Below are 16,191 nucleotides of genomic sequence, written 5' to 3' on the forward strand. Positions count from 1 at the left end.
TTATAGTTATTAGTGTTATAGTTATTAGTATTATAGTTGTTAGTGTTGTAGTTATTAGTGTTAGAGTTATTAGAGTTATTAGTGTTATAGTTATTAGTGTTAGAGTTATTAGAGTTATTAGTGTTAGAGTGATTAGTGTTAGAGTTATTAGTGTTATAGTTATTAGTGCTAGAGGTATTAGTGTTATAGTTATTAGTGTTAGAGTTATTAGTGTTAGAGTTATTAGTGTTATAGTTATTAGTGCTAGAGTTATTAGTGCTAGAGTTATTAGTGTTAGAGTTATTAGTGTTAGAGTTATTAGTGTTAGAGTTATTAGTGTTAGAGTTATTCATCTGCTCAGCGTCCTCTGGGCAGAAAGGTTCTTTTCTAGAGGATCTTAAGGTAAATGCCAGTAATAAATATTATTTCACAGTAAATTACTGTCTTGAAAGCTCGTGTAGATTTACGTACTATCGGCTTTACAATAAATATATTGTAGATGAGACTTATAGTCAAAATATTTTCTTTTTGTCAATACATTTTGTGAAAAGACCAAAATAATCAATGAATGGATCCTGCTCACGTGTATTTCACATAGTTGTGCCGTTATGCTCGATTGTTGTCTAAAAACTATTGAACAATATTTATTTATATGTCGAGACGGATTAAAGAAGTACGTTAAAGACCAGCAATTGATTAACTTCATACAAAAGCAATCAGTGCTTTTGATCTTGTTCAGTTCAGTTTTTCTTACTCAGTGAAAAAAGTGGCGGCTTTGTGCGATTAATGTTCACTCTGGATGTGGACACTGCAGCACGAGGCTCCTGTGAGCGCTCTGTGAGGCTGACCGTCTGTGAGGCTGACCGTCTGTGAGCGCTCTGTGAGACTGACCGTCTGTGAGCGCTCTGTGAGGCTGACCGTCTGTGAGGCTGACCGTCTGTGAGGCCGACCGTCTGTGAGGCCGACCGTCTGTGAGCGCTCTGTGAGGCCGACCGTCTGTGAGCGCTCTGTGAGGCTGACCGTCTGTGAGGCTGACCGTCTGTGAGCGCTCTGTGAGACTGACCGTCTGTGAGCGCTCTGTGAGGCCGACCGTCTGTGAGACTGACCGTCTGTGAGCGCTCTGTGAGACTGACCGTCTGTGAGGCTGACCGCCTGTGAGACTGACCGTCTGTGAGACTGACCGTCTGTGAGCGCTCTGTGAGACTGACCGTCTGTGAGCGCTCTGTGAGGCTGACCGTCTGTGAGACTGACCGTCTGTGAGCGCTCTGTGAGACTGACAGTCTGTGAGCGCTCTGTGAGGCTGACCGTCTGTGAGACTGACCGTCTGTGAGCGCTCTGTGAGACTGACCGTCTGTGAGACTGACCGCCTGTGAGACTGACCGTCTGTGAGCGCTCTGTGAGACTGACCGCCTGTGAGACTGACCGTCTGTGAGACTGACCGTCTGTGAGCGCTCTGTGAGACTGACCGCCTGTGAGCGCTCTGTGAGACTGACCGTCTGTGAGACTGACCGTCTGTGAGCGCTCTGTGAGACTGACCGTCTGTGAGCGCTCTGTGAGGCCGACCGTCTGTGAGACTGACCGTCTGTGAGCGCTCTGTGAGACTGACCGTCTGTGATTGCTCTGTGAGACTGACCGTCTGTGAGCGCTCTGTGAGACTGACCGTCTGTGAGCGCTCTGTGAGGCTGACCGTCTGTGAGACTGACCGTCTGTGAGCGCTCTGTGAGACTGACCGCCTGTGAGACTGACCGTCTGTGAGCGCTCTGTGAGACTGACCGCCTGTGAGACTGACCGTCTGTGAGACTGACCGTCTGTGAGCGCTCTGTGAGACTGACCGGCTGTGAGCGCTCTGTGAGACTGACCGCCTGTGAGCGCTCTGTGAGACTGACCGTCTGTGAGCGCTCTGTGAGGCTGACCGTCTGTGAGGCCGACCGTCTGTGAGCGCTCTGTGAGACTGACCGTCTGTGAGCGCTCTGTGAGGCTGACCGTCTGTGAGACTGACCGTCTGTGAGCGCTCTCTGAGACTGACCGTCTGTGAGCGCTCTGTGAGACTGACCGTCTGTGAGCGCTCTGTGAGACTGACCGTCTGTGAGCGCTTTGTGAGGCTGACCGTCTGTGAGACTGACCGTCTGTGAGACTGACCGCCTGTGAGACTGACCGTCTGTGAGCGCTCTGTGAGACTGACCGTCTGTGAGACTGACCGTCTGTGAGCGCTCTGTGAGACTGACCGCCTGTGAGCGCTCTGTGAGACTGACCGTCTGTGAGCGCTCTGTGAGACTGACCGTATGTGAGCGCTCTGTGAGACTGACCGCCTGTGAGACTGACCGTCTGTGAGCGCTCTGTGAGACTGACCGTCTGTGAGCACTCTGTGAGACTGACCGTCTGTGAGCGCTTTGTGAGACTGACCGCCTGTGAGACTGACCGTCTGTGAGACTGACCGTCTGTGAGCGCTCTGTGAGACTGACTGTATGTGAGCGCTCTGTGAGACTGACTGTATTTGAGCGCTCTGTGAGGCTGACCGTCTGTGAGACTGACCGTCTGTGAGCGCTCTGTGAGACTGACCGCCTGTGAGCGCTCTGTGAGACTGACCGCCTGTGAGCGCTCTGTGAGACTGACCGTCTGTGAGCGCTCTGTGAGGCTGACCGTCTGTGAGGCCGACCGTCTGTGAGCGCTCTGTGAGACTGACCGTCTGTGAGCGCTCTGTGAGGCTGACCGTCTGTGAGACTGACCGTCTGTGAGCGCTCTGTGAGACTGACCGTCTGTGAGCGCTCTGTGAGACTGACCGTCTGTGAGCGCTCTGTGAGACTGACCGTCTGTGAGCGCTTTGTGAGGCTGACCGTCTGTGAGACTGACCGTCTGTGAGACTGACCGCCTGTGAGACTGACCGTCTGTGAGCGCTCTGTGAGACTGACCGTCTGTGAGACTGACCGTCTGTGAGCGCTCTGTGAGACTGACCGCCTGTGAGCGCTCTGTGAGACTGACCGTCTGTGAGCGCTCTGTGAGACTGACCGTATGTGAGCGCTCTGTGAGACTGACCGCCTGTGAGACTGACCGTCTGTGAGCGCTCTGTGAGACTGACCGTCTGTGAGCACTCTGTGAGACTGACCGTCTGTGAGCGCTTTGTGAGACTGACCGCCTGTGAGACTGACCGTCTGTGAGACTGACCGTCTGTGAGCGCTCTGTGAGACTGACTGTATGTGAGCGCTCTGTGAGACTGACTGTATTTGAGCGCTCTGTGAGGCTGACCGTCTGTGAGACTGACCGTCTGTGAGCGCTCTGTGAGACTGACCGCCTGTGAGCGCTCTGTGAGACTGACCGTATGTGAGCGCTCTGTGAGACTGACCGTATGTGAGCACTCTGTGAGACTGACCGCCTGTGAGACTGACCATCTGTGATCGCTCTGTGAGACTGACCGCCTGTGAGACTGACCATCTGTGAGACTGACCGTCTGTGAGCGCTCTGTGAGACTGACTGTATGTGAGCGCTCTGTGAGACTGACCGTATGTGAGCACTCTGTGAGACTGACCGTCTGTGAGCGCTCTGTGAGGCTGACCGTCTGTGAGACTGACCGTCTGTGAGCGCTCTGTGAGACTGACCGTCTGTGAGCGCTCTGTGAGGCTGACCGTCTGTGAGACTGACCGTCTGTGAGCGCTCTGTGAGACTGACCGTCTGTGAGCGCTCTGTGAGGCTGACCGTCTGTGAGGCTGACCGTCTGTGAGGCTGACCGTCTGTGAGCGCTCTGTGAGACTGACCGTCTGTGAGCGCTCTGTGAGACTGACCGTCTATGAGCGCTCTGTGAGGCTGACCGTCTGTGAGGCTGACCGTCTGTGAGGCCGACCGTCTGTGAGGCCGACCGTCTGTGAGCGCTCTGTGAGGCCGACCGTCTGTGAGCGCTCTGTGAGGCTGACCGTCTGTGAGGCTGACCGTCTGTGAGCGCTCTGTGAGACTGACCGTCTGTGAGCGCTCTGTGAGGCCGACCGTCTGTGAGACTGACCGTCTGTGAGCGCTCTGTGAGACTGACCGTCTGTGAGCGCTCTGTGAGGCTGACCGTCTGTGAGACTGACCGTCTGTGAGCGCTCTGTGAGACTGACCGTCTGTGAGCGCTCTGTGAGGCTGACCGTCTGTGAGACTGACCGTCTGTGAGCGCTCTGTGAGACTGACCGTCTGTGAGACTGACCGCCTGTGAGACTGACCGTCTGTGAGCGCTCTGTGAGACTGACCGCCTGTGAGACTGACCGTCTGTGAGACTGACCGTCTGTGAGCGCTCTGTGAGACTGACCGCCTGTGAGCGCTCTGTGAGACTGACCGTCTGTGAGACTGACCGTCTGTGAGCGCTCTGTGAGACTGACCGTCTGTGAGCGCTCTGTGAGGCCGACCGTCTGTGAGACTGACCGTCTGTGAGCGCTCTGTGAGACTGACCGTCTGTGAGCGCTCTGTGAGACTGACCGTCTGTGAGCGCTCTGTGAGACTGACCGTCTGTGAGCGCTCTGTGAGGCTGACCGTCTGTGAGACTGACCGTCTGTGAGCGCTCTGTGAGACTGACCGTCTGTGAGACTGACCGCCTGTGAGACTGACCGTCTGTGAGCGCTCTGTGAGACTGACCGCCTGTGAGACTGACCGTCTGTGAGACTGACCGTCTGTGAGCGCTCTGTGAGACTGACCGCCTGTGAGACTGACCGTCTGTGAGCGCTCTGTGAGACTGACCGCCTGTGAGCGCTCTGTGAGACTGACCGCCTGTGAGCGCTCTGTGAGACTGACCGTCTGTGAGCGCTCTGTGAGGCTTACCGTCTGTGAGGCCGACGTCTGTGAGCGCTCTGTGAGACTGACCGTCTGTGAGCGCTCTGTGAGGCTGACCGTCTGTGAGACTGACCGTCTGTGAGCGCTCTGTGAGACTGACCGTCTGTGAGCGCTCTGTGAGACTGACCGTCTGTGAGCGCTCTGTGAGACTGACCGTCTGTGAGCGCTTTGTGAGGCTGACCGTCTGTGAGACTGACCGTCTGTGAGACTGACCGCCTGTGAGACTGACCGTCTGTGAGCGCTCTGTGAGACTGACCGTCTGTGAGACTGACCGTCTGTGAGCGCTCTGTGAGACTGACCGCCTGTGAGCGCTCTGTGAGACTGACCGTCTGTGAGCGCTCTGTGAGACTGACCGTATGTGAGCGCTCTGTGAGACTGACCGCCTGTGAGACTGACCGTCTGTGAGCGCTCTGTGAGACTGACCGTCTGTGAGCACTCTGTGAGACTGACCGTCTGTGAGCGCTTTGTGAGACTGACCGCCTGTGAGACTGACCGTCTGTGAGACTGACCGTCTGTGAGCGCTCTGTGAGACTGACTGTATGTGAGCGCTCTGTGAGACTGACTGTATGTGAGCGCTCTGTGAGGCTGACCGTCTGTGAGACTGACCGTCTGTGAGCGCTCTGTGAGACTGACCGCCTGTGAGCGCTCTGTGAGACTGACCGTATGTGAGCGCTCTGTGAGACTGACCGTATGTGAGCACTCTGTGAGACTGACCGCCTGTGAGACTGACCATCTGTGATCGCTCTGTGAGACTGACCGCCTGTGAGACTGACCATCTGTGAGACTGACCGTCTGTGAGCGCTCTGTGAGACTGACTGTATGTGAGCGCTCTGTGAGACTGACCGTATGTGAGCACTCTGTGAGACTGACCGTCTGTGAAAGCTCTGTGAGGCTGACCGTCTGTGAGACTGACCGTCTGTGAGCGCTCTGTGAGACTGACCGTCTGTGAGCGCTCTGTGAGGCTGACCGTCTGTGAGACTGACCGTCGGTGAGCGCTCTGTGAGACTGACCGTCTGTGAGCGCTCTGTGAGACTGACCGTCTGTGAGCGCTCTGTGAGACTGACCGTATGTGAGCGCCCTGTGAGGCTGACCGTCTGTGAGACTGACCGTCTGTGAGCGCTCTGTGAGACTGACCGTATGTGAGACTGACCGTCTGTGAGACTGACCGTCTGTGAGCGCTCTGTGAGACTGACCGTCTGTGAGCGCTCTGTGCTCGCTGAGGACAGAAACTACAGAACAAGACGTGCTTCAGTCTGTTGGCACTGACCATCTGTGAGCGCTCTGTGAGACTGACCATATGTGAGCGCTCTGTGAGGCTGACCGTCTGTGAGACTGACACAGAAATCACACTAAATCTAATGAGTACAATACAACTCTTTCAGTTACTTGATTCAGTGGAATTAGAAGACAGAATCAAGAGTATCAAATGCATACTTAAAAATCATTAACACCGCGTTACATTAGATTCAGTTTTCAAAGCTCTATCGGCTGACACTCGACATGTATAAAAGCGGTTTCATTTTCCAGAGCCGGTCACTGAGGCTGCGGAAGCGCGCGCGCATACGTAAATCGCCTTCAAAGTAAAAGCAGTGCCGTTGTATTGCATTCATGGCGTGCATAATAATTAATGCCGTTAATAGTTTGCTGCGTTAACGCGTTTTTAACACATTAACGTGCCCAGCCCTAATATATATATATATATATATGAATGAAAATGAATGAATATATACTTATAAATATATATATATATTTATAAGACCTTTTACTTACTAGAGCTCAGTGTGTGTTAATCTGCTGCCCCTCACAAATAGACAGTTTGCTTAAAACTACAAAGAGCTGTTTGAGGAAATGACTTAGTAATGACTAAAATAAAAACTGTTCATATTTACATCATCAGTATCACTAAATGGAACTGGAGCGCAGAGCCATGGGTGATTCACTATATTATTCATATTAATCATATTCACTGTAATACATTGTTGGTCAATAGCAAAGCTATAGAATAATGCAGAGAACATGAAACATCATGTTTATATTTTAGTGTTCAGGGTTCTTAGTGTCATGGAGAACCTGGAACAGTCATGGAGTTTAAAATGGTTATGTCCAGGCCTGGAAAAGTCCTTGAAAAAATAAAACCCCAAAAGTTTAGTAAAAGTCATGTATATGTGTGATATTCATGTGTTCATTTACGCTGAGTTTGAAATAATGAATATGCTTTTAAAAGAAAGACTCAAAATATAAGCAGGCATACATACAGGCATCTATATAAATGTTTATTCTTTTAATCAAACTATTGTCTCATTCATTTGCATACAGGCATCTATATACATGTTGATTTAAGAGAGAAGAAGATGTGAGGACAACAGAATGATTCATGCCGTTTCCTCCCAAGCACTACCACCACTAATAATAGTAATAATAATAATTATAGTATTAATAATAGTAATAAGAACAATAATAGTATTAATAATAATAATAATAATAATAATAGTATTAATAATAATAATAATAGCAGTTTACTGTTGTGTATCTGAGTGAGCGTTCTGTGGTCTGTGTTCATGTTTCCTCTTTTTCCTTTAGTTGGTTCACTGAAACTTTCTTCTTCTTCTTCCTGTCTTCTCCTCTTCTTCCTCCTCTTCCTGTCTTTTGTCTCTTAAACTCTGCCTTCCTCTTCCTCCTCTTCCTGCTCCTCCTCCTCCTCAGTGACTGCAGGGTGAAGTTGTGGACTTATGTTCCAGGCTTGACTCCATGTCTTCCTCGGCGGGTTCTTGCCATCAAGGGCCGAGCCACCAGCCTCCCCTGACAGCTCCTCCCTTCCTCTGGTACTCTCTTAAGCTCCTCCTCCTCCTGTGTGACTTGTTGTTATCGTGCTTCCTGGTTCCTTTTCCTTTCCTCGGCTCCTCAGTGACTCATCGTGTTCTCAGAATAACTTTAAGAAGCTTGATAACTCTGAATTGTGTGAAACTATCAGCAGACATCTTCACTCTTCAGGATTCTTCCTCTTTAGACGACGTGCCATCCATCTCCCCTGTGGCCACGCTTTATGCTAAGCTAAGCTAACGGCTTGCTAGTTGCAGCTTCATAAGTATCGCACACACACGAGAGTGACGTTAATGTTCTCATCAAACAAGACGAAGAACACCTGCAGCTTCATCTTCATCTTCTTCATGAAGGAACACACAGCTGTTATGAGGAGCAAACTGGGAATGACATGTTTATTCTATTAAATGTATTAAATGTTCTCTGAGAGGGTCTTTAATGAAGTGGACTCTCGGTCTCATTGATGTTGTGTTCTCTCTTCATCCTCTTCTCTCTCTTTCCAGCGACAAGACGGTGAAGATCTGGTCGTCGAAGGTGTGGAGGAAGAGGTGATAGCGGAGGCCATCTTGCTGCTGGTCTGAGAGCCGCTGACTTCCCCCAGTGAGCTGTGGAGCTGACGACGGTTCCAAAGGAATCAAGGGTTTCCTTCTTTGTCAGGACATGACATGACAAAGCAGAGGCAGAATATTTATTAAAAGGAAGGGAAAAAAAGCCTTTATAGATTATGTTACAGTCGATTTGAAAGAGCCATTCAATTCAGGTGTGATGCTCCACATGAACCGCTCTCTCTTCCCCGGCAGAGCGGTTCTCTCTCCTGACATGGAACCACCAGCTTGTTAGAGAACAAGTCCTTCTGAGGTCCCACAAGGTTCCGTCTCCTTGCGTCCTTCTCCCTTCTCCACGTCATGGGTTTAACTCCCAGAGGGACCTGAACTAACAGCTGAGCTCAGCATTGTTCTGATGAGGAACACTGGAGGTGCTGCTCTGGGCTCAGACCTCCTGACCCGCCTCCAGGCCTTTCACTTCAAGTTGCTCTCTGTATCACTGAAACTTTATTGTATTCGGCAAGTTGTTTAACATAATTTATTATTTTCCCTACCTCAGTTGTTCTGGACCTTGGCATGAGGTGGACGGGATCGTTTACAGTCTCTGTGCTAACAGTTGATGCTCTGGAGCATCTCTGTGCTAACAGCTGATGCTCTGGAGCATCTCTGTGCTAACAGTTGATGCTCTGGAGCGTCTCTGTGCTAACAGTTGATGCTCTGGAGCATCTCTGTGCTAACAGTTGATGCTCTGGAGCATCTCTGTGCTAACAGTTGATGCTCTGGAGCATCTCTGTGCTAACAGTTGATGCTCTGGAGCATCTCTGTGCTAACAGCTGATGCTCTGGAGCATCTCTGTGCTAACAGCTGATGCTCTGGAGCGTCTCTGTGCTAACAGTTGATGCTCTGGAGCGTCTCTGTGCTAACAGCTGATGCTCTGGAGCATCTCTGTGCTAACAGCTGATGCTCTGGAGCGTCTCTGTGCTAACAGCTGATGCTCTGGAGCATCTCTGTGCTAACAGCTGATGCTCTGGAGCATCTCTGTGCTAACAGCTGATGCTCTGGAGCGTCTCTGTGCTAACAGCTGATGCTCTGGAGCATCTCTGTGCTAACAGCTGATGCTCTGGAGCATCTCTGTGCTAACAGCTGATGCTCTGGAGCGTCTCTGTGCTAACAGCTGACGCTCTGGAGCGTCTCTGTGCTAACAGCTGATGCTATGGAGCATCTCTGTGCTAACAGCTGATGCTCTCGAGCGTCTCTGTGCTAACAGCTGATGCTCTGGAGCGTCTCTGTGCTAACAGCTGACGCTCTGGAGCGTCTCTGTGCTAACAGCTGATGCTATGGAGCATCTCTGTGCTAACAGCTGATGCTATGGAGCGTCTCTGTGCTAACAGCTGATGCTATGGAGCATCTCTGTGCTAACAGCTGATGCTCTCGAGCGTCTCTGTGCTAACAGCTGATGCTCTGGAGCGTCTCTGTGCTAACAGCTGACGCTCTGGAGCGTCTCTGTGCTAACAGCTGATGCTATGGAGCATCTCTGTGCTAACAGCTGATGCTATGGAGCGTCTCTGTGCTAACAGCTGATGCTCTGGAGCGTCTCTGTGCTAACAGCTGATGCTCTGGAGCGTCTCTGGAGCGTCTCCTCCGTGTGGGCATGTCCTCTGTGGCGCTCTGCGTTAGCGCTGTCTGGCTGCTGAGCAAACAGGAAAGCACTGGAGCAGCAGCGGCCCCGGAGGATCTGACAGGGTTGTAATATCGGCTCTGCAAAGTGCTGACTGCAGCATAAAAGAAACCCAACTAAAGCCCCTCCAGACGCACATGACAGTGTGTACCTGCAGCACACACACACACACACACACACACACACACACACACACACACACACACACACACACACACACACACACACACACACACTCTGTGTGCTTCTTGAGGCCAAAGTGCCAGATCATTATCTCAACCAGACCTGAATCCTCCACACAGACTCTCAGCTCCGCTCTGATGTTTGAGGTGAGCGGCCGGACTTCAGAGGGAACTCCTTCTCCTTCTCCTGGACTTCTCCGGAAGACGGTTTAATTACAGGCGCTAAGCTCAGAGATTACTTTGGGGAAAGTAGGTCATAAATAACGGAGAGGGATTTCTTATTAGAAGCCCAATTTTCTTCCACAAACTATTTGCTGCTACATTTAAAGAGTGGGGGACTTCCTGCTCTGATGTACACATCAGTTTTTGTGGTAGATTGTATGTGTGAGCAACACACACACACACACACACACACGTAGTTACGGTGCACTGCCGAGTGTGAGTTTGAAGTATTGAATGATGTGTGGATGATTACTGATTCATATTGAGCCGTTCTTATAAACTCAGGTACAGACTGAAGGATAATGATATTCAAGCTGAATCATTATTTTGGTCTCTTTGAATCGTCGTTTGAGAGATTTTCTTCTTTTTGTAAACTTTTTGTAAAAAAGACTTTCCATGTTTTGCTTCTGCATTTGATTCCCTTGACTTATTATCTCTGCTTTATTAAACGCTTCTTATCTTCCAATCCGGCCAAAGCTGAGGATGTGCACTGGTTTCTGACCATCATCACTGGTTTCTGTTTCTGACCATCATCACTGGTTTCTGACCATCATCACTGGTTTCTGTTTCTGACCATCATCACTGGTTTCTGATCATCATCACTGGTTTCTGTTTCTGATCATCATCACTGGTTTCTGATCATCATCACTGGTTTCTGATCATCATCACTGGTTTCTGTTTCTGATCATCATCACTGGTTTCTGACCATCATCACTGGTTTACAATGTGGTGATGTATAATAGTTGAACTGGAGTGAGCGGTACAGACTGTGATCAGGAGGGAAATGAACCACAGCGTAATGGTTCTGTGCTACTGGTGCTGATGGGGCTACTGGTGCTCAGGAGGCTACTGGTGCTGATGGGGCTACTGGTGCTCAGGAGGCTACTGGTGCTAACGGGGCTACTGGTGCTGACGGGGCTACTGGTGCTCAGAAGGCTACTGGTGCTAACGGGGCTACTGGTGCTCAGAAGGCTACTGGTGCTCAGAAGGCTACTTGTGCTAACGGGGCTACTGGTGCTCAGAAGGCTACTGGTGCTCAGAAGGCTACTTGTGCTAACGGGGCTACTGGTGCTCAGAAGGCTACTGGTGCTCAGAAGGCTACTTGTGCTCAGGAGGCTACTGGTGCTCAGGAGGCTACTGGTGCTCGTTGGTTCAAAGCTGTTTAGGAGGCGATGAATTGCCCGTGCTATTGATGCTGAAGCATTGACAGTCAATGAATTATGTGTAAAGAATATATGATGACCTTGTGTCAGCCCCACCAACGTCCCCATGAGGTGCGAGACCCGTCCTCTGCTAACGGCAGCGCCATGACCTGAAGATGTAAATAGGTGTGTCATACCTTTAGGATAATTAGTTGAGGTCAAGTGAAGTCTTCCTCGCCAGACGGCCTCAGAGTGATCAGTTAGGATCTACATGCACTTTGATAATGAACACTGCTGTGAATTGTTTTTCAGATATGTATGAAGCATAGGCTTAGTTTACAAAGACAGAGTTTACGAGTCCAAAACGAGGCTTAGAACAATCTGTTAGCTGGACAGTAGGTTTAGAAATCAATGATATAAATGTTTGTGCTGATGCGTATGTAGAGAGACAGGAAGTCCTCTCTTCAAGCCAATCCTTCCCTTTGACAGAGCAGCATGCACTCCTTTGTAAACCTCCATCTCATCCTTATACGTCTGTTCATATCCTGACATTCACCCCAATAATACTACTGACTACAGGCAGGATGATGACCTCACCATGAGGTGATTATCACGCCAAATGTACCATCTTGACTTGGCAATGATCCGTCACCAAATGTGAAAGAATCCAATCCGCTGCATGGAGTTTAAAAACGCTTTGACCAAAGCTGGAGCTGCTCTGTGTGGCACTGAAAGCAGGATTGAAAAATGTTGTGCCAAAAGACAATGATCTCACCTGGTGACACAGAATGCTTCGACCATATTGACCAACCGCTGCTTGGGGGCGGGGCTTAGCAAATGTGTAATTAAGCAAGTGGTCAATTGGCTGGAATCAAAACCAAGACGAGCAAAAGAAGTGTCGTGTGAAGCCAGTGGGTCTGGTGTTAGGACCAGGAGGAGAGCAGCTCTAGTCTCTAACCCTAAGACCCCGAGGACGTGAACCCAAGAGGTCCGCTCAGCTGCAGCCGACCCGCCTTACTGCCTTCAGGAGCAGCAGCAGGACACGGCCACGCTCAGTCTGCGTCCTGCGTTAACAGACTGAGAGGATCGTAGATGTCCGATCGGCTCGGCTCTGATGGAAGTCAGACTCCATGTTCCTGCTCCGGGTCGCGCTCCAATGCCACCCGGGTCTCCGCCGCCACGCGGCTGCAGGCGCGTCTTCGTGTCCAGCTCACGGTCAGGGAGACGACGTGTGGCGGTGTCTGTGAAAGATGTACTCGTGGGTCATAAATGCAGGGTCAAAGGTCATGTGTGCCTTTTATTGCACAGACTACTCCCTCTTAAATGAGTGTAAATGTGTGTACAGTTTTGTTTTCTATAACAATGTGCATGTGACCATGTAAAATATCTAACTGTACAGAATGTAAATACATATTTAATGAAGGATCCAACATTCCCGTAAGAAAATAAACAAGTTAAAAACAAGTTCCGGTGTGAATATTATATATCGTCTTCTTTCCTCTTTGGATCATAAATATAAAATGACCACGCTCCTGTCATTATATTCACGGTATTGTTGTAATGTTTTTATTTAGTTTAGCTCTCCATCTCCAGTTCCATGTCGAGACCAAACGATGCTGCAGGACGTGGAGTTTATTTATCATCCGGACAAACGAGGGATGAGGTGTTTTCATCCTGATGCATTCCTCTCCACTTCAGGGCGAGAGATTCAGACTCAGAACTCGTACATCTTCATTTCCTTTGCAAACTGCGATCATTAACTGGCGTCAGGCGGCGCTTGTCGAGGCCGCAGTGGGAGACGCTCGCTGTGATGGACGACGGCCATTACCGCCTCCGAGGAGGCGAAGACCATTTGAAGATGTCAGTTCCAAACCAATACCCATCCGTACACGAGCCCTGCCACGTCCCAGCAGGCCGCGCTGCGTCTGCACGGCCTGCATCATAAAGGTTTCATCACGTGACGACGCACTGAGAGTCTCTTCTCCTTGTGGTTCATCCGTCTCTGTCCTCCAGTGTGCTGTAACTGAGGAAATCTAGTTGAAATTCAGCCGAATGCTCTGAGAAAATAGGAAATGTTGGGTATTGATTATGCTTACAAGTGGGAAAACTTTATTTGAATATTGCAAGTAAACGTGCTGTAATTTATCAGGTCAGATCCCAAAGTTTACTTTGAAAGACTTTTTTTTTTAATGCCACTCTAAATTTAATTTAAACTCAATTTGACAAAACCAGAAGGTCAGGTCTGACGTTTTAAACCACAGATGTGATGAATTTAACAGAAAAGAAGGTGACTCTATTTCAAGAGGGGGAGCATGATACCAAAAAGTACAGCAGGTTGAAAGAAAATTATCGTATGTTTAAAAATGATTGAAAACGGTACGAAAAAGTTTTAGTATGTCAAAGAGTCATAGTCTTAGTATGTCAGAGAGTCATAGTCTTAGTATTTCAAAGAGTCATAGTCTTATATGTCAAATAGTCATAGTCTTAGTATGTCAAAGAGTCACCGTCTCTGTATGTCAAAGAGTCACCGTCTCAGTATGTCAAAGAGTTATAGTCTTATATGTCAGAGAGTCATAGTCTTATGTCAAAGAGTCAGTCTTATATGTCAAAGAGTCATAGTCTTAATATGTCAAATAGTCATAGTCTTAGTATGTCAAAGAGTCACCGTCTCTGTATGTCAAAGAGTCACCGTCTCAGTATGTCAAAGAGTCATAGTCTTAGTATGTCAAAGAGTTATAGTCTTATATGTCAGAGAGTCATAGTCTTATGTCAAAGAGTCAGTCTTATATGTCAAAGAGTCATAGTCTTAATATGTCAAATAGTCATAGTCTTAGTATGTCGAAGAGTCATAGTCTTATATGTCAGAGTCATCGTCTTAGTTTGTCAAAGAGTTATAGTCTTATATGTCAGAGAGTCATAGTCTTATGTCAAAGAGTCAGTCTTATATGTCAAAGAGTCATAGTCTTAGTTTGTCAAAGAGTTATAGTCTTATATGTCAGAGTCATAGTCTTATGTCAAAGAGTCAGTCTTATATGTCAGAGAGTCATAGTCTTAGTATGTCAGAGAGTCATAGTCTTATGTCAAAGAGTCAGTCTTATATGTCAAAGAGTCATCGTCTTAGTTTGTCAAAGAGTTATAGTCTTATATGTCAGAGAGTTATAGTCTTAATATGTCAGAGTCATAGTCTTAGTTTGTCAAAGAGTTATAGTCTTATATGTCAGAGAGTCATAGTCTTATGTTAAAGAGTCAGTCTTATATGTCAGAGAGTCATAGTCTTAGTATGTCAGAGAGTCATAGTCTTAGTATGTCAGTATAGTATGTCGAAAAAAGCCATGAAAAGTTTCATAGTATAGTGCATCAAAAACGTTATGAAAATGTCAAACAATTGTTGGACAAAAAGTCATATCGACATGTCGATGTATAGTATATTGTAAAAGTCATGAAAGACGTCATAGTTTATCAAATAATCATAACAATAGTCACAGTATAACATGTTGAAAAAGTTTAAGAAATTCATGATATATAAATAAAGTGATGAAGGGTCATTGCATTGTCTGTTCAAAAGTACACAAAATCAAATTAGACAAATTGAGTGTGTTTTCAACATACTATACCATGACTTATTTAGGATTATTTTAAACATACTATACCATGATTTATTTAGGATTATTTTAAACATACTATACCGTGACTTATTTAGGATTATTTTAAACATACTATACCATGACTTATTTAGGATTATTTTAAACATACTATACCATGACTTATTTAGGATTATTTTCTATATACTATACCGTGACTTATTTAGGATTATTTTAAACGTACTATACCGTGACTTATTTAGGATTATTTTAAACGTACTATGCTGCTGATCCGGGTCGGGTCTCGGTGGCAGCAGGCCCAGCAGGACGACCCCGGCTGACCTTTCACCCGCAACATGTTCCCGCTCATTCTGGGATCCTGAGGCGTTCCCAGGACATAAGACATCCTCTGTCGGGTAAACAAAGGAAGAAACAGGAGCAACAGCGGAGGATCCCTCTCATAGGATGTGCACAGAATGAACAATATAATACAATTATAAGATTAAAATGAAAGCATAATCCATATGAAATGAGACATATAGTGAGAGTAGTAGTAGCAGTAAAGGCACTAATAATAGAAATAATACTACTACTAATGAAAACAGCAGCAGTGGATATAATGGTCACCTATCTATTACTATTACTGCTTTCAGTATCATTATTCTATGTAGTATGTCATAAAGAAATCATTGCGTACTACGTCATAAAGTCATAGAATAGTGTGTGATAACAAAAATCAAACTAAATAATAGTGGTCGTAAAAAGTCATAGCATTGTATATTCTTGTCCTAGAATAGAACGTCATAAAGAAGTCATAACAAGTCATTGTATAGTATGCCATAAAAAACACATAAACAGTCACAGTATAGTGTGTCATGAAAAATGTAGAACATATCATGCCATAAAACATCATACAATATGCACATACCTTGAGCGCTTGACTCGTGATGCCTTCAGGGTCGTCAGGTGCATGCACATTGGGGCTTTGGGGCATTGGGGCTTTGGGGCTTTGGGGCTTTGGGGCATTGGGGCTTTGGGGCTTTGGGGCATTAGGGCTTTGGGGCATTGGGGCTTTGGGGCTTTGGGGCATTAGGGCTTTGGGGCTTTGGGGCATTGGGGCTTTGGGGCATTGGGGCTTTGGGGCATTGGGGCTTTGGGGCATTGGGGAATTGAGGCTTTGCTCCTGGGCCTTCTATCCCTGAAGAGGGATGCAGACATTACTGTAGCTGGTTGTCCTCTTGTAGTCTG

At 47.7% G+C, this 16,191-nt stretch overlaps 1 protein-coding gene across 1 annotated transcript in view; it reads left to right on the forward strand.

The window, feature by feature from the left end:
* Positions 1–7,576, forward strand: part of kif21b (kinesin family member 21B) — a gene marked incomplete at both ends in the record, with an annotated part of 75,653 nt that extends 68,077 nt beyond the window's left edge. The window contains one exon of the mRNA XM_079218658.1: positions 7,477–7,576. Coding sequence (XP_079074784.1) covers positions 7,477–7,576 — 100 coding nt within the window. The remainder of the gene's footprint in view (positions 1–7,476) is intronic.
* Between the last annotated feature and the right edge of the window lie 8,615 nt (positions 7,577–16,191).

This window comes from Taurulus bubalis (assembly GCF_910589615.1).
Source record: "Taurulus bubalis genome assembly, chromosome: 5".
Lineage (NCBI taxonomy): Eukaryota > Metazoa > Chordata > Actinopteri > Perciformes > Cottidae > Taurulus > Taurulus bubalis.